The sequence below is a fragment of the Microcaecilia unicolor genome, chromosome 2 (genome assembly GCF_901765095.1).
Source record: "Microcaecilia unicolor chromosome 2, aMicUni1.1, whole genome shotgun sequence".
Taxonomy (NCBI): domain Eukaryota; kingdom Metazoa; phylum Chordata; class Amphibia; order Gymnophiona; family Siphonopidae; genus Microcaecilia; species Microcaecilia unicolor.
The window spans coordinates 272,942,890-272,966,008 of NC_044032.1; the positions used below are offsets into that span (position 1 = coordinate 272,942,890).

The window sequence follows — 23,119 nt, forward strand, 5'->3', positions numbered from 1 at the left end:
AATGATGGAACAGTACCATGACCAATAAGCCAGCAGGCCGTGGTCTTGGATGGATTAGGCAAAAGCCTGTGTTCATGAAGCCAAGTAGAGACGGCCTCAAGACAGACTTGCAGGGGAGACAAATCCAGGGCAATGACATCACTGGGGAGACTCTGACGGATATGCTGGATGGTCAGATTAGCAAAGGTCAGATAATCAAGTCTGTGCTGTAATTCAGTTTCTCTGTGCTGCTGACACCTAGATAAACTTTGTCACAGTATAGTATTTTCTTGTGTGCCCTATGTTTTGCCATGTGCATAAAATTTATTTAATGTTTAACTAAAACTTTTTATACTGCCCACTCTATCATAATATAGGTCTATGCAGCTTACATTTAAAATCAACATAGAGGTAAGATGAAAAGAATGCCATTATCAAATAGGATAGAAACAACTAATCAGAGATCCATGCTCCCCCTCCAACCCCCCCCCCCCCCCAAAAATTTAATTTAAGCCTCTGAATCTCCAAATGCCTGCACAAAAAAAAAATATGTTTTAAAAGGAACTTTGATTGTTTTATATATAGTTCACCTCAAATATTCAATGGAGGATCAATCCATAGCTTAGGAACCAGAAAATAAAAAGCAGAATGTCTCGTGGATTCTAAGTGAGCTAATTTTAGGTAGTGCTTTTTTTGTAGCCATTATGGGTGACCTTAGGGGTGGGGTCACCATCTATGGCTCCACCCCTATGGAAGCCACACCCACAGTAGCCACACACCCTTTACCAGCCATGAGGCATATAAACAGGCATCAATGATAATATTATACCAGTATAGGAGAAAAAAATAACGTGATTTTTTTTTCATTATAAAAAATTTCTGTAAGCTGTTAAGGCTCCAATATACCCAAAATGACACAAACCAAATTAGCACACAGACCAGGAGTTAGGAGAACAGCCTTGCCAAATCTGAAACACAATATGTTATAAAAATCTCAGAACCTAACAAACAGATCCCTGTTCAGACACTTGGCCTTGCAGTCACACATGGAGAACAGAGATAGTCCCTCTTCAAATTCTTCAAAAATTATCCTGAAATCCTAAGAAGCTAGACTCTGCATGCAGCACACTACCAGAAAAATAGAAAGAAACAAGTGTCCTCCTATACAGTGCAAAATAAGACAGATGTAAATTCTCAAACTGGACATATTCCAAACATTAAAATGAAAATAAAATGATTTTTTCTACCTTTGTTGTCTGGTGACTGTTTTTCTGATTATATTAGTCCCAGTCTCTGATTCTGATGCTCTCTGTCTGTTCTCATAACTCCATTTCCAGGGCTTCCTTTCCATTTATTTCTTTACTTTCCTCCCTTCTTCTTCATTTCTTTCCCTACATCCATAAGTAAAAGCTGGGTCCTTCATAGCATTGACTGGAGGAGGTACATGGATCCAGCTTTTGCCTATTTTCTCCATCCATGTGCAGTTTTTCTCCTCTCTTCCCTTTCCCTCATCTCCATCCATGTGCATCTTCTTTTCTCTTTCTTCCCCTCCATTCATGTCCAGCATTTCTCCTTTCTCTTCCCTCCCCTGTATCCATATCCAGCAATTCTTCCCTCTTCTTCATCCAAGTCCAGCATTCCTCCTCGCTCCCCTACTCTTCTCCATCCGTGTCCAGCAATTCTCCTCTCTCCTCTGCCATCCATGTCCAGCAGTTCTCCTCTCTATTGTTTATTTTCTCTGAATCTGCCTTTGCTAATCAAGCAGCGGAAGCAGTGGCCCGTCTCATCTCTCTGGGCGAAGTTACATATGCCCTCCAAATATCTAGCTTTCCCAACCTTGAATCTGCTCATGACAGGCTTACACCATCAGGCAGTATGGACTCTTGTAATTAGAAAGGAACCCAATATGTAGTAGATATAATAAGATAGTTTATTACAATCTTACCAATGGTAATACAGGTAGGTTAAGCATTCACATAATGGAACCGCATATCATGGCACGTCCTCTCTCTCTAGCCTTCTGGAGTCTCCCTTCTCTGGTCTTCTTCTCCTCTTGTCTCCTTCTTCTTCTCGTCTCATCTCGTCTGAACTAATACTCCTCAAACTGCTGCTTATATACAATTTTGGCCCTATTCATTTCAATGGACCCCAGCTGTCTCAACTGGGCTCCTAGTCCTTATCAGTTGATCAGAATGACTTCACATGTTCCCAAACCTTCCTGTAGCCCCCCCTTTGGATGTTCTCACCCGGGGTGCAGCTGACCCAGCACTATCTCTACGTAACCATAGCAACTCTTGCTTATGACGTCTTGCAGGTGCCAATCTCAGGATTGTTTATAGAGTAGATTGCCCCCACCCTTGCCAGTTCAGCACTTGCCACAGTGAAATGTAACTGTGTCAAAGGTGATCTCTGATTTTTACAAGCTAGCTCTCTTTTGTATCAGAGATGATTCTGATTTTAAGAAGCCTAGCTCTTATTATGAGCCATTGGCCTGTATTTTACTGAGAGCAAGGGCGGCCATATATATACACTATCCATGTCTAGCATTTCTCCTCCTCCCGTCCAACTCTCCATCCATTCATGCCCACCAATTTTCCTGTCTCCCCTGCTCTCCTCTCCAGCCATGTCCAGCAATTCTCCTCTGCCCCCTGTCCTTCCCTCCATCCATGTGCAGCAATTATCCTCTCTCCCCTGCCCTCCCCTTTATCTATCCATGTCCAACAATTCTCCTCTCTTCTGCTCTCCTCTCCATCCATGGCCAGCATTTCTCCTCTCTCCCCTGCTGTACTCTCCATCCATGTCCAGCAATTCTTCTCTGCCTCCTGAAGCTTAGCAGAGATTGGGTGGCAACACCGGTAATTGGGAAGCAAAGCCAGTGCTGGGCAGACTTCTACGGTCAGTGCCCTAAAAATGGCAAGGACAAATAAAGATCAGGCATACATATGAAGTATCACATACCATGTGTAATGAGTTTATCTTGTTGGGCAGACTGGATGGACCATACAGGTCTTTATCTGCCATCATGTATTATGCTACTATGTTACTATCATAGAACAGACCGTTGGCCTTGGGTGAGCAGGCACTGGCTGGGAGGTAGCATGGCACTGCACTGTTGCACAAATGGTGCCATTGTTATAATTTTTGTCAGGGATGTGGGTGTGTGTGTATCCCCATGCCTATGTGTCCTACAGCTGACTGGGAGATGGCAAGGGACAATGTCAGAACTGCCCATCTTTCTGGCCACTTCTGCTGGGGACCCCCCCCCCCCCCCCCCGAGAAAGACGGGCCTTCTATCTGTGGGGTACTCATGCTAGCTGTTCTATGGCCCTCACTGATGGCAGTGGCTGCACATCACTGCATAACTTATGCTCATATTTTGGGGGTGCAGGGGGGGGGGGGGGAAGAGAAGAAGTGCATACATACAGTGGGGTAAATAAGTATTTGATCCCTTGCTGATTTTGTAAGTTTGCCCACTGACAAAGACATGAGCAGCCCATAATTGAAGGGTAGGTTATTGGTAACAGTGAGAGATAGCACATCACAAATTAAATCCGTAAAATCACATTGTGGAAAGTATATGAATTTATTTGCATTCTGCAGAGGGAAATAAGTATTTAATCCCTCTGGCAAACAAGACCTAATACTTGGTGGCAAAACCCTTGTTGGCAAGCACAGCGGTCAGACGTCTTCTGTAGTTGATGATGAGGTTTGCACACATGTCAGGAGGAATTTTGGTCCACTCCTCTTTGCAGATCATCTCTAAATCATTAAGAGTTCTGGGCTGTCGCTTGGCAACTCGCATCTTCAGCTCCCTCCATAAGTTTTCAATGGGATTAAGGTCTGGTGACTGGCTAGGCCACTCCATGACCCTAATGTGCTTCTTCCTGAGCCACTCCTTTGTTGCCTTGGCTGTATGTTTTGGGTCATTGTCGTGCTGGAAGACCCAGCCACGACCCATTTTTAAGGCCCTGGCGGAGGGAAGGAGGTTGTCACTCAGAATTGTACGGTACATGGCCCCATCCATTCTCCCATTGATGCGGTGAAGTAGTCCTGTGCCTTTAGCAGAGAAACACCCCCAAAACATAACATTTCCACCTCCATGCTTGACAGTGGGGACGGTGTTCTTTGGGTCATAGGCAGCATTTCTCTTCCTCCAAACACGGCGAGTTGAGTTCATGCCAAAGAGCTCAATTTTTGTCTCATCTGACCACAGCACCTTCTCCCAATCACTCTCGGCATCATCCAGGTGTTCACTGGCAAACTTCAGACGGGCCATCACATGTGCCTTCCGGAGCAGGGGGACCTTGCGGGCACTGCAGGATTGCAATCCGTTATGTCGTAATGTGTTACCAATGGTTTTCATGGTGACAGTGGTCCCAGCTGCCTTGAGATCATTGACAAGTTCCCCCCTTGTAGTTGTAGGCTGATTTCTAACCTTCCTCATGATCAAGGATACCCCACGAGGTGAGATTTTGCGTGGAGCCCCAGATCTTTGTCGATTGACAGTCATTTTGTACTTCTTCCATTTTCTTACTATGGCACCAACAGTTGTCTCCTTCTCGCCCAGCGTCTTACTGATGGTTTTGTAGCCCATTCCAGCCTTGTGCAGATGTATGATCTTGTCCCTGACATCCTTAGACAGCTCCTTGCTCTTGGCCATTTTGTAGAGGTTAGAGTCTGACTGATTCACTGAGTCTGTGGACAGGTGTCTTTCATACAGGTGACCATTGCCGACAGCTGTCTGTCATGCAGGTAACGAGTTGATTTGGAGCATCTACCTGGTCTGTAGGGGCCAGATCTCTTACTGGTTGGTAGGGGATCAAATACTTATTTCCCTCTGCAGAATGCAAATAAATTCATATACTTTCCACAATGTGATTTTCCGGATTTAATTTGTGATGTGCTATCTCTCACTGTTACCAATAACCTACCCTTCAATTATGGGCTGCTCATGTCTTTGTCAGTGGGCAAACTTACAAAATCAGCAAGGGATCAAATACTTATTTCCCCCACTGTAGGTGGGAGTTTCCATGAGAGGAGATTGGGGGCCCACTATAATGTGGAGATTTCAGGGACCCCTAGCTTGGGCCTTGAAGGATGTCTCACAGGGCAGCATACTGAACTTTGGAACTGACAATGGTATGTATCCAATGAGTGTGGCGTGGGAGGGTCAACTGATTTATGTATTTTAAAAAAATTTAAATTGCTCTATCATACAATTCTAAGCGGTTTCCAAGCCACATACATAATAAAATCATTACAAAAGACACACTATTCTTCAAACACAATACCAAAATAAAATATAATCCAGCTAAAAATACAGAAATAACATCAGACCTTAGTTGTTAACAAAAGCTAGTGTAAACATCTGAGCCTTCAAACATTTTGGGAATTGTACAATAGAACAAATTTACACAAGGCTTCAGGTAATGCATCCCAAAGAACAGGTCCTTCAATACCATAAATAGGTAGTCTAACCTGTCAAAAAGAAGGCCCGCTATGGTCAGTGTACTCTCCCCCTTGAACACTCCTGTATCAGATACGTGTTTGGCGTAGGGGTTAGGACTGTGTGCCCTGAATGCAGGGGACGTGTGTTTAATTCCTACTGTGGGTGTTTCGGGTTACTGTTTTATTTCCCCTGTCATAGCGGCTGCAATGTGCTAGGTAGGTGTGTGTGAGACACGCTAGACACTTTTCTATTGGTCACTGGAGGATGCTGTCCAAAGAGCTTCCCCTCCTGCTTTCCTTTCCATGTCATCTCATAGGTTGGAGGTTGACTGCAACACATTCTAGTAGATATGGTGTTGTGGGCACACTGAGTATACAGCAGGCCTTGATCAGGGACAGAGTTATTTTAGAGGTGCTATGTATGTGGTACTTACATTGGGCCCTGAGGTGCTCCACCATGCACCGGATTAAAGCAGGGTCTTCTCAGATGATGTACCTGTACCAGCGCCGGAGCGACTCAAAGTCTTGGTGGATACTGAAGCGCCTACAAAACAAATGTTGGTGGAGACAGGGTTCAGGGGATGGGTCTTCTTGGCATCACATACATTGGCGTCACATACATTATTAATTTTTACAACATGTTATGCAATGCTCCTCACGTAGTCTGTGACAGAAGGTAACAGCCAGACTGAATATTGGTCTTAACTGCATAAGAGATAGCTGGCTGCATAAACCTGGATATTCAATGCCAATGTCCGGACATGGCCTGCATTGAATATCTAGGAATAATGCGGCCAGCAGCTCAAAAACACTCACCGCCGCCAGCTGAATATCGTTTCCTAAATTTATTTTCAGCCTATTAACCAGATTTGCCCATCTCCACTTTAAAATTTCCTCATAAAGAAGTGTACTCAGCAAAAAACTAACTGCATTTGTGAAATGTATGTTGAACTGATTTGAATTCAACTACAGATGAGATTCCAAGCGCATCCAGTATAGCAGATGGCATCCTACGACAGACCAGGATGACCCCTAGCTGTGTTGATGAACATGCAGTGTTTCAGTCTCCACAGCATCTTAGGACTGGCTACTTTTATTTGGAGGGAGGGGGTACTATTTACTATTGAAACCTTTACACGCTGGGACAAATCTTACATGTCTACTTCCAATGAGCTGACATATTATTTTGTTTATATGTCTTTCCTCAGGATCGTTTATTCATACAGTGCCCAAGGACGATGTACAAAGGGTCTTGGAAATGTCCCTTTCTCATGTTGGGCCGGCAGATGCAGTGATGTACTCTGTCATGTACATGGGGGGAAACCATTTCATCGCAGCTCGCACCAGGTTGATAGTCAGAAGTAAGTTCCACATATTTCAACATTTATGAACTCTTCAAGGTTTCCGTTATGCACACTGAATGGGAGAAAAGATAAATGATTTAGATTCTTAATAGAATGTACAAGAACCAAAGAGGAAGATCAGAACTGTAGCCGAGTTGAGGGAGCAGGGGGGGGGGGGGGGGAGCATACAGTAGACTGCAGACAGCACAGGTGCATATTTTAAACATAATAGATTGCATCAAAATTAGGCACAGGTGCCGTCAGAAGTCTGTTTGGGGGACTCCCCTGGCGGACCCACTTACCTACGCCTCTGAGGAAGATACCAGAAACTGACATGGATAAAACATAATATTATGCAGATTACCAAACTGCTGGAGCTGACAGACGGAATATATGAGAGGAGCTGCCAGGTAGATTGAATGAGTCAAGTGGTCCTTATCTGCTATCATGTTCATATAAGTTAAGGGAAGACAGGAGGAGATACTTCTTTACTGTGAGGCAGTGGCGTAGCCAGGGGTGGGCCCGGGTGGGCCCAGGCTCACCCACTTTGGGCTCAGGCCCACCCAGAAGCAGCACACCTATGATGTGGCTGGCAGGGATTCCCAAGTCCCACCAGCTGAAAACTGTCCCTTCTGCATACCTTGTAAATAGTAGATCTTCGCCTGCAGTGAGCAGCGACTGATACATACCGTTCACTCCAGCCCCTCAGCCTTATTCCCACCTATGCGGAAACAGGAAGTTGCATCAGTGGGAAGGCTGTGGGGCCAATATGAGCAGTGTATATTAGTTGCTGCTTGCTGCTGGTGAAAATCTGCTATTTAAAAGGTATGCGGGAGAGGGGGATGTTTGACAGACCATATGGCATGCAAACGAGAGGAGAGACCAAATTACCTGTGGGACGGGGTTTGGATCTTCTGCCCACCCATCTTGGGCCCAGGCCCACCCAAATTTGGGTGTCTGGCTACGCCCCTGCTGTGAGGATGGTAAGTACCTGGAATGGACTACTGGTGAAGGCCAGTAGTGCCATACAATTTATATGCTTGAGACAGAACACAGAGGCAGGAATAGGGCTGAGAGGCTGGGTAAAAGACTTGGGTGGGAGCTGGTATTAAGTTTAAACGTGGTGCAGTGAAGTTGTTAATTGCTATGGTCTGTAATTGCATCTATGATACAATAAAGATATTTTTTTTAAAATTATGCATGAACTAACATTCACAACTGCATCATAATAAGAAAAGTAGTAATTAAGCTTGTGTATGATCTGTATTCCATGCAGCCTGTACTTGAATTTGAATAACTTTGTAATCCACTTTGAATATCATTTCAAAAGGCAGTCTAAAAATCCAAAATCCATTGAGGATTCCTCTGTATATGTGGTACAATAGTATAAGTAGGTGAACAATGTTGTTGATTGCAGCAAGACTTTATGGAGTTGTTTGTTGGTGGTTGCTTGTAGGGTGTGAAGCAGAAATGTGGGGGCCTATGTGTAAGAAGACCTGCTTGAAGTGCCAGAATCGAGGAGTCTGCCATGAAGAAAATGGGGAATGCATATGCCCTCCAGGCTTTATGGGGTCAACGTGTGAAAAAGGTAAGCTCCCTAATCATTGCTTTGAGACTTTCCACTGGCAAGGCCACTGGAGTGGAAAATGGTTCCCGTAGAGGGCAATAAGTCAGGAGACCCAGCTTCAATCCTCCTCTGTACAACTCTCTGCAATATTAAACAATTCATTGAAGATAGACAGCAAAGATCTTTGGGGTAGGAATATTGTAATCATATTGATGACTGTGGGGCTCAATTTGGAGAGAGAAAAACATCCAAAAAAACAGCACAAAGTGGCAGATGGGATTTTATTTTCTGCAAAAGCATCCAAATTGCTATTTTTGAAACTCATTTCTAAGATGTTTTCTTATACAGTGCATCTAAATCTCAAAGGGTGGTGTTGGAGGTGTGTTTTGGGTGGGACTAGGATGGGCTTATGATTTGATCATTTTTCTGCAATAATGGAGCGTTGTAAAAATGTCCAGGGCGAAAAAACCCCAGAATGTTTTTGGCTAGACCTGTTTCAGTAATGACGAAGTGCCAAATAGGTGCCCAATCTGACCATATGACCACTGGAGGCATTAAGGCATGACCCCTCTCCTTAATCCCCCAGTGGTCCCCTCCCCCTCCCACCCCCCCTAAAAGGTGAAAGTGACAGTATATATCAGGCTCTATGACAGCTGCAGATATTTTGGCCAATCCTCTTAGAGCAGCAAGCAGGTCCCTGAAGTAGCCTAGTGGCTGGAACAATGGACTGTAGAAAAGGGAATCCAGGCCCATATCCCAGTCTAACTGGTACACTTGTGGTGGAAATTGTGAGCACCCCCAAAAACCACAAAATACCTACTGAACCCACATATAGGTGACACATGCAGGTATAAGGGCTACTGTAGTGGTGTACAGTTGGGTACAGTACATTTTTTTTTGCTATTCCTGGAGGGCTCACCATACAATATAAGGGGAATATGATATGATATGTACCTGGGACCTTTTATGTGAAGTTCACTGCAGTGGCCTCTAGGCTGCCCTACTGCTCTGCTGAGATGTTTGTGTGGCCAGTCTAGTAAGACTGCTTGCCCCCAGACATCCCAAAAGCTTGTTTTTGTGTGTTTTTCCCTTGCATGTTTTTTGTTTGAAAACGGCCCTGAAAGAAAGACACACTGAGCACAAACACTTCTAAAATAGGGTGATTTCTGAACCAAAAAGATAGACGTTTTTCTGGTTTGAAAATGACCATGTTTGGCACTGGATTTTGGATGTTTTTTGCAAAACGACCAAAATCGGATTTAGACCTCATATCAAAAATGCCACTCCATGTGTACTAACAGCATGTTATAAGTAGTAGAGCATTATTAATGTGCACAGTTAAATCATACAAGAACTTTACATTTGTATGTTTCTTAATTCTCAGTCAAAAAGCTTAAACGTAAATGACCCATTATTCTAAAGTATTTATGCAGGTGACAGCAGCGCCTACCACATAATTGTTTTTATTTTTGAAATTCAGGCCACTTAATAGATAGCTTTGGACAAATAAACCATCATACAGCCAAAATTATTCTTCCAAAAGGGTGCCTGGTTTGGGGCATTCCAGGTACAGAATGACATGGGAATGGGGCAACCCAGCAGTAATCCGCAGTAACAAAAAAAAATGTTACTGCATTTATTGTGGGTGTAGGGATGGTAAAAAGCTTTGCTCCTGTGGTAGAAAAAACAAACCAATCCACAATTACTGTGGGTCCCATATCTGTTTGTCTTCCTTCCTTCCTCCCTCCCCTCCCCGCCCCATCTCTCTACTTTATCCACTGCCATGAGGATGATCCCCATGGGGACAAACCTGTGAGCTCCCACTTTCTGATATAACTGCCTGTTTCCCAAAACAAGAAGTTACATCAGAAAGCAGGAGCCAGCAGAGGGAAGGCTTCAGAGCAGGCCAGTGGGGATCTTCCTCGCAGCAGTGCATAAGGTAGACGTGGTGGGGATGGGAGGAAAACAAAATGCTGGACCTGTGGGGGAGCAGTGCTGGAGGGGGCGGGCTAGATGTGTGTGTGGGCAGGTGGGAGGAATGTAGGTTCTGGACCCATAGACCGGTAGGCGGGCTGGCTGGCTGGCTGGCTGGAGTTGAAGGAGACAGAGGTAATGGAGTCATAGGAGGGGGTTGGAACTGAAGGGAGCAGAGGTGTTGGACCTGCGGAGTGGGGGGCTGGAGCTGGAGCAAAAAGGAAGGGACACAGGTGCTGGAGTCCCATGGTGGGGCTGGGGGCAGGAAAGGGAGAGAGGTGCTGGAGTTTCATTGGGGGGGGGGGGGGGGATTGGATAACTTTCACCACATGACCATGCAGTGGGGAGCACTTACCACCACCTATTGAGATGGAGATAAGGGCTCTGGCGCTAACCTGGCGGTAACTAGGCAGCGTGCGGCAATGCCTAATTACCGCTTGGTTACCACTGTGCTAGCCATTTCCAGGGTTTTTCTTTTGGCAGAGTGGGTGGTCCAGTGTTTTGTTTTAAACACTGCAAGGGAGGAGTCTACTGCAGCCATGAGAAGGTGAGTGAGAAACCTGGGCTCTTTCTATTTCTTTTGTGTTTGGACATAATTATTGTATTTACAAAGTGGTTTCATTGTTAGGAAAACCTTGCCTATCATATGGGTGGCCCAAGGCAATCTACTGTCTGAGGCGAAGGATGATATGGCGCCCCCACCCACTGCCCCCAGCTCCTCCTCAAAACTACAATCAGGGAGTAAGGAGGTTGAGAGTCATAGAAAACAATTAAGGAGCCCTTTTACAGAGAAGCGGTAAGCTCAGTGTGGGCTTACCGCTTCCTCTTTCAGGACTACCACTGGCCCAACGTCTCAACCAGTGGAGTCGGTCCAGAGGGCGGCTACAAAATTAGTAAGCGGTCTTGAACGCAAAAATTATAGGGACAGGCTTATGAACCTCAAAATGTATACGCTGGAAGAAAGGAGGGAGAGAGGAGACATAATAGAGACGTTTAAATATCTCAAGGGCATTTATGTAAGGAAGAGAGCCTTTTTCAAATGAAGGAGAGCTCTGGAATGAGGGGGCAAATGACAAAGTTAAGAGGGAATAGGCTTAGGAGTAATTTAAGGAAGTATTATTTTACAGAAAGGGTGGTGGAGGCATGGAATGGCCTTCCGGTGGAGGTTGTGGAGTCGAGGACTGTTCCGGAATTTAAAAAGGAATGGGATAAGCATGTGGGATCGCTTAGGAAAAGGAAGAGTTAGGGGTTACAGAGGATGGGCAGACTGGATGGGTCATATGGCCTCTATCTGCCATCATGTTTCTATGTTTCAAATAGTACAAATGAATATATAACTTGAACCATATTAATTAGATATTTCTAATTATATTTTAACTGTGTGGCTGAGTATTGACTTTTTGTTGAATATATATTCTCTTGGAACAATGCATAGTATAGAATGAGAATGAGGCAACTATAGTGAAACAGGTGACAAAGATTTTAATGCAGAATTTTAGCAGAAAACAAGTTTCTGTATCTCAGTAGAGGTCAAAAACATAACAAGTCATCATGTTGGCCAAGCAGTTGAATAAGATGAAGTGTAGAAAACTATTCCTGCTTCAAAGGACAATCACGTTTAGACCAGGAAAAGCCTAATAAAAAAATAAAATTTATATCTTTATTATGTAGATATTTATTATGATTTAGGTGCTTATTTTTGATGCTCTATTCCTGATTTGGTTCTCTGAAAACTAACATTTAGACATCCATATTGCAGGGATCTCCAAATCCTAATTTTAGAAAGGCAGGATATGGACATCCAACACTGCAGAACGTCCATATAGCAAAGGCATGTTTTTTTGGGCGGGACTAGGGAGGGCCCAAAATATGGACATCCGACTGCAATTAGAGAAGAGGAAAGGATCCATCTCTAAAAAGGACGTGTTATTTTGACCTGGTACAGGCATGTCCAGATTACAGAACGGTGCTCTGATTGAGCAGCTGTCCACTGGAGAAATTAAGGCATGACACCTCCTTAATCTCCCAGTGATTGCTGTCACCTTCCCTGTTCCTCAGCACTGAAATTGGCAAGGGATACCAGGCTCCAGGACAGCATCAGGTATTATGGACATTCTTAACAGAGCAACAAGCAAGTGGTGAATGCAGTGGACTGTACATCAAGGGGCCCAAGCTCAAATACTGCTTCAACTTTTTTTTTTTTTAACTGTGAGTCCTCTAGAGACAGAAGAATATCTATTGTACTTAAATATCTAAGACATCTGGAAGCCCGAAGGGTACTAAAATGATGTACATTCAGACACAGTAGGTATTTTTCTGTATTCTGGAAAGTTCGGAATTAAAACTAAAACTCACAAACAGCTGAAGGGGGGATTTGAACTTGGATTCCTTGATGCCTTGCCCACTGCTCTAACCATTAGGCTATCCTTGAGCTCTGCATGGTTGTCTGTGTGGCCATTTTATAAGATGGATGTTCCTATGTTGCTATACAGGTGTCCATGTCCCTTGTTTTGCCCTGTTCATATCTTGGATGTTTCAGTTTGTAAAATGGATGTTCATACTGGACGTTTCCAGCACGTGGATGTCCATCTCACATATTTTCAAACAGGCTGTATGCTGTTGGAAAATACATGTGAGATGGACATCCATTTGTGACATTCTGACTTGGACATCTCTATTATGAGATGGATGTGCTTTTGAAAATGCCGTTCTTAATCTGCTTATTTCACTGACTTCACATAATCTAGCAAAAGCTGTGCAAATCTGGAAAAAAGTAAATATGTGGAATGGCTTTCTCCGAGTAATTTAAACTCAAGCTAGTCAGAATTCATCCTGATTCAAGATCTTAAAAGAAAAGTGTATTTTTCCAGATCCAGCATGAAACATTCGTCTTGATTTTACCTTATGGTCTGTGGATAAGCAGAAATCTCAAGTGGATGCCACAAGTGCATTGAACTCCATTTTGGTGTTCCAAAGATCAGAACAATGTTTGGAAAACCTGCTCGAAGTTCCTAGCAAGTTTGAACCATGTTTGACTTAATTTGTATGTCTGAAAATGTTTGAAAGACCAGCACATCATTACCTGCACAGACTTAATAAACTTGAAATTCAGTATCCAGCAGTCCCCCAAGCGCAGAAAGATATTGAGAAAATGAAACATGATTCAGGAATCTGCAAGTAAAACATAATTTAAAAGTTTAGAATCCATAGCAGATTTCACATTTTCATTTTCATTCTCTATTTTTTTTCAACTATTTGCTTTTCTGTTTCTCAAATGTAGACTAGTCAAGTTTTATTAATGTCGATTGGATGCCTTTCTTTCCCTTAGCTTGTGGAAGCAATAAATTTGGCAGAACCTGTACACACACCTGCAGAGAAGCAGGTGATTGCAAGCATTTGATGTTCTGCCTCCCGGATCCATATGGGTGTTCCTGTGCCTCAGGCTGGACAGGGCTTCAGTGTGATAAAGGTATGTTGCAAACATATACAACTTCTCCTCCAGAGGAATACTACCAGAAATGTATGCATCCACATGTGGCAGTCCTGACCTAGACAACAAGGGCCTTTGGAGAGGCAACTGAATGTTTTGAGTAGTCAAAAACAACAGAAGTAGGAAGAAAGTCAGATATAAGGGATAACAGTTATGTTTATAAAAATAAGGAAAGATGGGAAGCAAGATGCACAGAAGCGAGCAGAGGTATACTGTAACTAAGTAGAAAGAGAGCATTAAGGAACACAGAAAAGCCTATTCCCCCTCAACCTATAAAGTGATGACTAAATATAGATGCCAATAGTACACCAACTTTATAGAATACTAGCACTTAAGCATGTGATTGATGCCAATAATTGGCAGTTAAGTGGTTAAGTGCAGGGCACTATTCTATAAATTGTGTACCTAATTCACATAGGGGGAGATTCTATATACAGCGCCTAAAAAATTGGTGCTGAAATCAGTGCCAACTAAGTGTATTCTATAATCGGTGCCTAGATTTAGACGCCAATTATAGAATACGCTTAGTTGATATTTTATGCCTAAATCTACACTCATCCATTTACACCAATGAAAATGTGGCATAAATCCCATATTCTATAACTAGGCATGTAAGTTTCAGAATGCCCATTTCTCTGCCCATAACAATACCCCTTTTTGCCTGCATGCATTAGAAGTTTGGCACACATCATTACAGAATACGCTTAGCGAGTTGTGTGCCTAAATTCTAATCAGGGCCTATTAGTGCTCATTATTGCTTTTTAAGTGCTTGAGTATGTCATGGGTATGTCGCCAAGCCATTCACACAATTTATAGAATACTAATCAGTTGCATATGTTAATTGGCACCAGGCTGCTGGCACTAACATTTAAAAAGGAGACCGAGCTGATTTTAAATTAGAATAGAAGGGGGAGGGGGGAAGAATGCCGACAGTTGCTCAGGAGCTCATGGTTCGGAGTGAGGTATCCCTGAAGGATACTATTATAACAAGACATTTAGGAAATCCCAATAGAAAGGTTTCAGCAAAGGTGAAAGAAAGCCAGGAGTGTTTAAGGGTAGAACAGAGCAAAGGTTGCAAATTATCCCTCTCAGGCACATGCTCAGCTTTGAAACCAAGCATGCCCTGAGAGAAAAAGCAGCCGCAGGCAATCAGTAGAAAAGCTGCGCTGGAGGAAGACGTCTTCTGCTGGCAGGGCCTCAGGATCTCCGCCAGCCAACAAGGTATTTCAGCAGTGATCGGGGGGGGGGGGGGGGGGGGGGGCAGCGGCGGCCCTGCCTCAGTTCCGGTTCAGTCTCTCGGTGGCCCTAATGCCACAAATTAACCCTCAAAATGCAATCCAGCTTATTCTACACAATATTGTTCCTTGAAGAAAAAAGAGCAACCAGTCTATTACCTTCCCCTCTAACTTTACCTTCCTCAGTTGTAAGAGCAGGTCACTTACAGGGCTATTTATAATATTGCTCCAGATTACTGAAGAACAAAGATCAAAATTAAAAGAATTGTCAAAAATAATTTTATAAAACCTAAGTTTATTTTTTACTTACTGAATATGTGCAGAAAACCATTAGATCACTTAGCATTAATGTCACATCCAGTACAGTTTGTTATCTAGTAAGTTTCTACAATATGCACTACATCAATGCTTCTTCACTGGAGTAGGCTTTCTATGTTAAACATACTAGAATATCCAAATAAACGGTTTTAGATAAGGTTTGTCCCAGTCACATTTCTTGCTGTGGAGGTCAGTTGGGCTTGGGCAGGCAGAAGAGGAGATACATTCAGGCCAGGGTGGAAGGGAAGATGGCTACTTCTGTTATGGTGTCCCCTACCAGTCAATGAATGCCTCTCACAACTTTCAGATTGTCCTGTGTTACTTAGGTATGCCGTCTGAGGAAGGGGTAGGCAGGCGGCGATTGCTAAAGGGGAAAAACAAGAATAAAAGGAAAAATACTTTAGCTAGTATTAGCTTAAGAATGTGGGTGAAGTTAGACATTCAGATATTACCATGAGACTAAAAAGATCAATGCTTTGTTATCAGAAAGGGGTCTAGCATAGGGATCTGAAATTAGTGCCATTAACTCTGGTTGTTGTTTTTTTCTGTTTTAAATATGTTTCCAGCTTGTGAATCAGAATTTTATGGTCCAGATTGTAAACTGAAGTGCCAGTGCAGCCAAGGAGGAACCTGTGACCGATTCAAAGGCTGCCTGTGCCCCCCGGGCTGGCGTGGGGTACACTGTGAGAGTGAAGGTAAAGCCAGGTAACACTGTAGTAAAAACACTTAACTCAGTGTGAAGGGTCTTCACCCTGACACTAGAGTAGGAAAGAAAAGGAAAAGTGAGAAAGCTACTGTCTAAAGTTTAGTTTTACTCATAAATTGGTTGGAAATTGATTTAAGGTCAGAAACAATTGATATGTCAGAGAATAATTTGCAGTTATGTTATGTTGTGTTACATCATGTCTTATAGCCCGCATCTACCTATTCAGTTCAGGGCTGGTTACAGTAAAAGAAACCAGAAATTGAATAGGCTTCATCGCATTTGCCATGCGGGAATCAGTACCGCTGCTTTGTAAAAGGAGCCCTGAATTAGTACAGATCAGTGCAACACAGACATTTGAAGCTAACAGAATACCCGACCCTTTTCACACATGAACTGAGGTAGCCCCTCATAAATAATAGCATAAGTAACCACAAACTAATAATAGAAATACGTAGACAAAAATTAAACTGAACCTCAAGAAGCCAAACTCTGCATACAGTGCAAAACCAAAGAAACAGAATCAGTGCACTTTGGCAGAACTGTGGGCTGCTCAAAATGGGCCCCTCTCTCCTTCCTTACTTCCCTCCCTCCCCATAGCATCCAACATTCCTATCGTTCCCTTCCTTTCCCAATGTGTCCGATTTTGCACAACATACTGGCTGGATTAAAGGTAATGAGTCTGCAACACTGAAGGATCACGGGGTCCTTAATTTTCAGCTGAGGAAGCTTCTAGAAAAAAATAATCAGAGGTTTATCACAGTAAATAGAAAATGGCAGGTTTTTAATGTTAGAAAAACTGAACATATTTTAGGTGGTATTATCTTTCTAAACTAGTACTTTAATAAAGTGTACATGTCACTCCGTGTGTTATCAATTCTTGCTGATACTGAGAGGAACTTTTCACATATATGGTCTTCTCACACAGGGGAGGCTTATGTTTCACCACAGATAGTGGAACTACCAGAACATGTAGAAGTTAATTCTGGAATAGAACATTTTATGATCAACTCCACTGCCACTGGCCGGCCAGCTCCTGTACTGGAAGAATTTAAGTTGTCCAAACAAGATGGAATGGTCTTTCAAGTAGGTACCAGTTCTGTATATATCTGAACATGGAAAAATACTATAAATATATTCTTTTTGTTATCTAGCTAAGATTTATATTAAAAGTGGTTCTTTCCGTAGTGATACAAGTATTAACTTTTAATATTAATTTTTATGTATAGTTACTGACTGCCAGGTGTTACAGTTATGCCTAGAGTTACAAGGCTGCATTATGGTAATAACACTCCTTATTTGTCAGTTTGCCAATAACACAACTCAATGCATGCTTTTAACACAGTGCAAGTTAAACAGTAATGAGCTGCAAAGAATGCAAATACAAACGCATGCAAAGCAGCTCATAATGATGCAAAAAGAACGATGCAGCTTGCATTAAATTCAGCAAGCAATTGGGCCCTTTTAAACTGCAGTAAAAAAAAGTGTCCTTAGTGTGTCCTTATATGGCTCATTCCGTTATGCTAAGGCCATTTTTTCCACAGGAGTAATATGGTTGACTTTCTATTTTTAGTATTAATGGCTATGCGCTAAATTTCCCATTAGCACATGGCCATTAGCATGTGTGTAGGGCCGCCGAGAGACTGAACTGGGCCCGGGGCAGGGCGGTTGCCGCCAGGCCCTGGGCAGAGCCGCTGCTGCCCCCTAATCACCACCCTCCCAGATCGTCGCTGTTCCTGTTCACTCACCCAAGCATTGCTGCTGCCGCAACTGAGGTACCTTGGGTTGGCGGGGATCCTGAGGCCCCGCCAGTGGAAGAATCCAGTGCTGCTCTTCACTCCATGCCTGCCCTGTCCCTGTGGCTGCTTTTTCTCTCATCGCACATGCTCAGTTTCAAAACCGAGCATGCATCTGAGGGGGAAAAGCAGCCACTCGGCACGGCAGTAGAAGCGAGCAAAGAGCAGCGCTGGAGGGGGTCTTGGAGCCGGAGTTTTCTCTCTCCTGCTCCTGTTGGGACCCGATCACTTGGGGCTCATCAGGATCAGGAGAGAGAGACCCCGGTGCTGGGTCCCCCTTGGAGGCCAGGCCCGGGGATTTTTGCCCCCCCCTCTCGGCGGCCCTGCATGTGAGTCCCTACTGCCACCCATTATGTAGGCAGTAACGGCTCAGCACTAAGCACATGTTAACTGGGTTAGCATGTGGCAATGTAGCTGTGCTGATTAGTGCAGAACATGCCCACTCAACACCCCCAGACCCTCCCCAGGGTGGGTAGCATGCACACATTGCAAAAGTACCATGTGATGCCTCAGCCCTCCCCACAGTAAGCCATTTTTTGCTGCGGTAATAACGCATTAGTGCTTACTGTAAAAGGACTCCATGTTATTCTTTTTATTCAAGTTCATTAGTGTTTGATTTACCGCCTTCTAGAAACTGTTCAAAGCAGTTTACAAACTCTAAAAAGTAATAAAAGATAGAAAGGAACTACAATCAGTGATAGGATAGAGGAAAGACAGTTTAGGCAGATATAAAACACGAGGTGTTTTAAGTTTCAAATTTATTAAGAACTTGCTATCCTGCCTAGCAGCGAAACCAACTAAGCAGCTGAGCTTACAGACTAATATAAGGAGAGATGACACAAAAAGAAGGGGACAAGGAATATTGGGCTGCAAACTATTCCCTTGCTCCCCCCCCCTAATCTATTTCTTTTAATAAGAGCTGCCCCTCAGAACTCCCCCACCCCAATCTAGTTTTTAAATAAGAGCAAATAAGGGAACTTCCCTTATTTGGAAGCCTGACTCCTAAATGTAATACCAAAAGACACCATTATGGGATTGAGGTTACCATGTTAACTGACAGAACTTCCAGGGCAGGAGGCCAGGGGATCACTCCGCCTTTCCCATTACTGACTAGGAAGACGCTTGATAGGTGCCATGCGACTTCATCTCTTCAGGGCCAGCCCAACCACTGGGCAGGCTAGACGACTCCTATGCTAGCAAAATTTGGCAGGGTGGGGGTGGGACTGGCACTAGCATGACAGAGACTCTAAACAAGAGTCAACCCAGCTGATACAGTGTCTTGATTACCCATGTGCTCAGTTCTGCCATTTCCTGCCGCCTCCAAAATAGGGCATTCAGACTTAGGTACTGGCAGCACACCAGAAGCAACAATAAATGTGAGGAGGGGCGAGAGAGGCCCTGAAGTGGGGGGAAAAGAAGAGGGAGATGCTGGATACATGCTGCCTCCCGATATTCAGCCGGCAGTGGTCAGCATTTTTTAAAATGCTGACTGTCACCGGCTCAATTAGCCCCCAACCTTCAGTGCCGTGCCATGTCCGGACACCGGCATTGAATACAGGGGGCTAAGTGTGGTTGGGCAGGCTGCCGGAGCTAATGTGGGCCTGGACAATATTCAACTGGGCCTACATAAGAAAATTTATGTGGGCTGTGGCTGAATATCTGCCAGGACCCACATAGCTATTTTTTGTTTAAATTAAACCCTCCTGATCCCTCTCCTGGCTTAATACCCCTCCTACCTCTCCCCCCACCACAATTTGCTAAGTCCCTCCCCTTCCTCTGGATAAGACCCCACATCCTCCGCCTCCTGATGTCTAGGTAGACCCCCTGGGCCTACTTGTGGTCCAGTGGGGGTGTTTGAGGGCCAGAGAGCAACCCCCTTACTCCTGTCCCCTCACGGCTGCCTTTCAGAATGGCTACCGCAATCTCTCACAACAGTTCGCAGTACTTGTGTAGTACCGTGAGCTGTCGAAAGAGATTGCAGCAGCCATTTTGAAAGGCAGCTGCGATGGGGCAGGAGCAAGGGGGCTGGAAAGAAAGCACAGTAGCGTCCTGCAGGAAAGGGATAGGGGTGGGGAGGGGGTGCTCCAGAGGCTGATACTCCGTTAGACATGCAAAGCCTAAGGAGGTGAACTGGGAAAGCCTCCCAGGATAGAAAGCTGGGAAGCAGGAAAAAAAAGAAAAGCTACACTGACTTTCATACACGCAGCTTCTTTGCATGTATGAAAGTTGTCTGAGCATGGGCAAAGCAGCCATGCTTTGCGATTGGCTGCTATGCGCATGCTCAGCTGATCAACTGGCTTCCCCCTTATCACATGCAAATGAGCTAGGTCACAAACCAGCTTATAATCGAAAGTAATCGCCGGCTATTTCCCGACACAAATCGGGATATGGCCGGCGATTTCGCAAAAGTGGCGAAAAGCATATAATCGAAAGCTACATTTGTGATAGCTTCACCGCTTTCCCTTCGCCTCGCCGGCTAAAGTTCAAAGGGGCGTGTTGGCGGTGAAGCGAAGGCGGGACATGGGCAGGCTTGGGCGTGGCTACCAGATGGCTGGCTTTCGCGGATAATGGAAAAATAAAACCCGGCGATAAGCAGTATTTCGCCGGGTTTACTTGGTCCTTTTATTTTCACGACCAAGCCTCAAAAAGGTGCCCCAACTGACCAGATGACCACCGGAGGGAATGGGGGATGACCTCCCCTTACTCCCCCAGTGGTCGCCAACCCCCTCCCACACTAAAATTATTAAAATACAAACCTTTTTTGCCAGCCTGTATGCCAGCCTCAAATGTCATACCCAGCACCCTGACAGCAGTATGCAGGTCCCTGGAACCGTTGTTGTTGGTTGCAGTGGACTGCAGAAAGGCAGAGCCAGGCTCATCCCCCCCTACCTATTCCACTTGTGGTGGGTAATGTTGAGCCCTCCCAAACCCCCCAAAACCCACTGTACCCACATGTAGGCGCCCCCCTTCAGCCCTTAGGGCTAGGGTAATGGTGCACACTTGTGGGCAGTGGGTTTTGGGGGGGATTTGGGGGACTCAGCACACAAGGGAAGGGTGCTATGCACCTGGAAGCTAATTTGGTTGTATTTGTTCTGTTTAGGATTCAAGTTTATTTGAAGATCAGTAAATAAGTGATTTGGTAGATTAGCACAAGGGGATGAGGGTTGTATTGCTGTACGGGAGTTTAAAGGAGGTGGGATCAAGGAGTTGGAGATTTGACCTTCATATCCTATTTTAATTTGGAGGAGGAGGATGGGAAGGATGGGGTGAGATGTATATAGGATTAACAAATGAGAGATTAGTAATGAGAAAGAGGGAGAATGTAGTTAATATTGTTACACAGTATGATTTGGATTTGCTGCCAATCACAGGAACTTGTCTTCCAGCTGGAGGGAGGAGTGAGCCTGTATGAGATGTGTCCTTCAAGTAATAGCATCTTATTTCAGTCTAGGGTTAGGAAAGGGGGGGGGGGGGGGATTGCTTAGGGATGGCTTGAAGAAGAATAGGTTTAAGGATGTGCAGTTGCCCAGTATTGATGGGTTGATAGTGAAGGTTGGAGAAGACGGGGTTTGGGAATTTTACTTGTGTAAGTGCCACCCAGGTTGGATGATAATAATATAAATGAGTTATTAGATTCTATGGCAGAGATGTAGGTACTTGTTCCTGATTTGTGGGTTATGGGTGATTTCAATTTGCACATACAGTAGATGATAGGGAGTATGGGAAAGTGAAGAGTTTTCTATAAGAATTGTCTTTTATCTATGGAACAGTGTATTGATTGTCCAACGCATGATTAAATCAGTGAGTGGTAGGTTTTGAGATGTTGAGTTTTAGACAGAGTAGCCTTCACATGGACGAATCATCATTCGGATTTATTTCCCCTACTAAATCAGGGTAAGGGAGGATGGGATAATTCGGATACTAAATATTGGACCAGAAATTATTACAGGAAGGCCTGAAAGTTTATCTTCAGGTGCCTCTGGCAGGTGATTTGGATAAGATAGTGGGGGTTTGGAGCAAAGGTTTGCAGAAAACTTTGAATAGGGTTGCCCTTTTGAAGAGTAGGTCTGAGAATAAGAAAGAGAATCCCTGGTTTACTTTGAAATTTACTGACCTGAAAATACTGTAGCAGATGTAGTGTAAGACTGGACATGGAAAGGATAAGTTAGAGCAATGAATTCTTTGAAGGATTTGTTTAGATTGGTGGGACAGTTGTTGGGGAAGGCCCCTTGGATGGAGGACGTTGTTAAAATGCCAGGAGCTGAGAGGCTTAGAGGGGGATAATTGAACAGGGGCGCCCATCTCTAAGGACGCCTGTGGGGGGCAGTTGAGGGCATCTAAAATGTTTGAAAGGGAGTGGAATGGAATGTAGGAGTGGCCTAGTGGTTAGCACACTGGTCTTGCAATCCAGAGGTTGCAGGTTCAAATCCCACTGCTGCCACTTGTGATCCAAAATCCAAAGAAATAAAAAGGGTGTTGGAGGCATAGCAAAGGCATGGATGTCCTTCTCACAGAAACATCTACATTTTGGACGTCCTCAACTGCTGTCGCAGGGATGGAGGCATAGCGAAGGACATACTCTAAAAAAAAAAAAAAGACAAAAGTTTTTGAAGTTGTTTTTTTCAGGGTGGGAGGTGGTTAGTGACCACTGGGGAAGTCAGGAGAGGTCATCACTATTCCCTCCGGTGGTCATCTGGTCAGTTCAGGCACCTTTTTGATGCTTGGTCGTGAAAAAAAATGGACCAAGTAAAGTCGGTCAAATGCTCGTCAGGGACGCCCTTCTTTTTTCCATTATCGGCCGAGGACGCCCATCTGTTAACCATGCCCCCGTCCCGCCTTCTGTACACTGCCGACATGCCCCCTTGAACTTTGGTCTTCCCCGCGACGGAAAGCAGTTAAGGACGCCCAAAATTGACTTTCGACTATGCCGATTTGGGCGACCTTAGGAGAAGGACGCCCATCTCCCAATTTGTGTTAGAAGATGGGCGCCCTTCTCCTTCGAAAATAAGCAGGTTAGTCAAGTTTTTGTGGACAAAGTTGAAGTGTTGAGGGACTCCTTGGGGGTATGTGGAGGAGGGAGACTATTCAGTGGGATTGCGTTGGGAGAGCGGTTGGAGAAATTTTCTGTGATGTCAATGAATGTGGCTCAGTTTCATTTTAATAGAGAGAGATAAAGGTCTGTTAGACTTCTGTGACTCAAAACTAGTAAAGGCAATTTAATTTGAATTGATAGGTTTCATATGTCAGATTGTTAATAGATCTTTAT

At 44.3% G+C, this 23,119-nt stretch overlaps 1 protein-coding gene across 3 annotated transcripts in view; it reads left to right on the forward strand.

Moving 5' to 3' along the window:
• Positions 1-23,119, forward strand: part of TEK (TEK receptor tyrosine kinase) — a 218,417-nt gene that overhangs the window by 87,352 nt on the left and 107,946 nt on the right. For all 3 annotated transcript variants that reach the window (XM_030194174.1, XM_030194175.1, XM_030194176.1), the window contains 5 exons: positions 6,636-6,788; positions 8,227-8,358; positions 13,640-13,780; positions 15,921-16,049; positions 16,986-17,143. In XM_030194174.1, the coding sequence (XP_030050034.1) occupies positions 6,636-6,788; positions 8,227-8,358; positions 13,640-13,780; positions 15,921-16,049; positions 16,986-17,143 (713 nt within the window). The remainder of the gene's footprint in view (positions 1-6,635; positions 6,789-8,226; positions 8,359-13,639; positions 13,781-15,920; positions 16,050-16,985; positions 17,144-23,119) is intronic.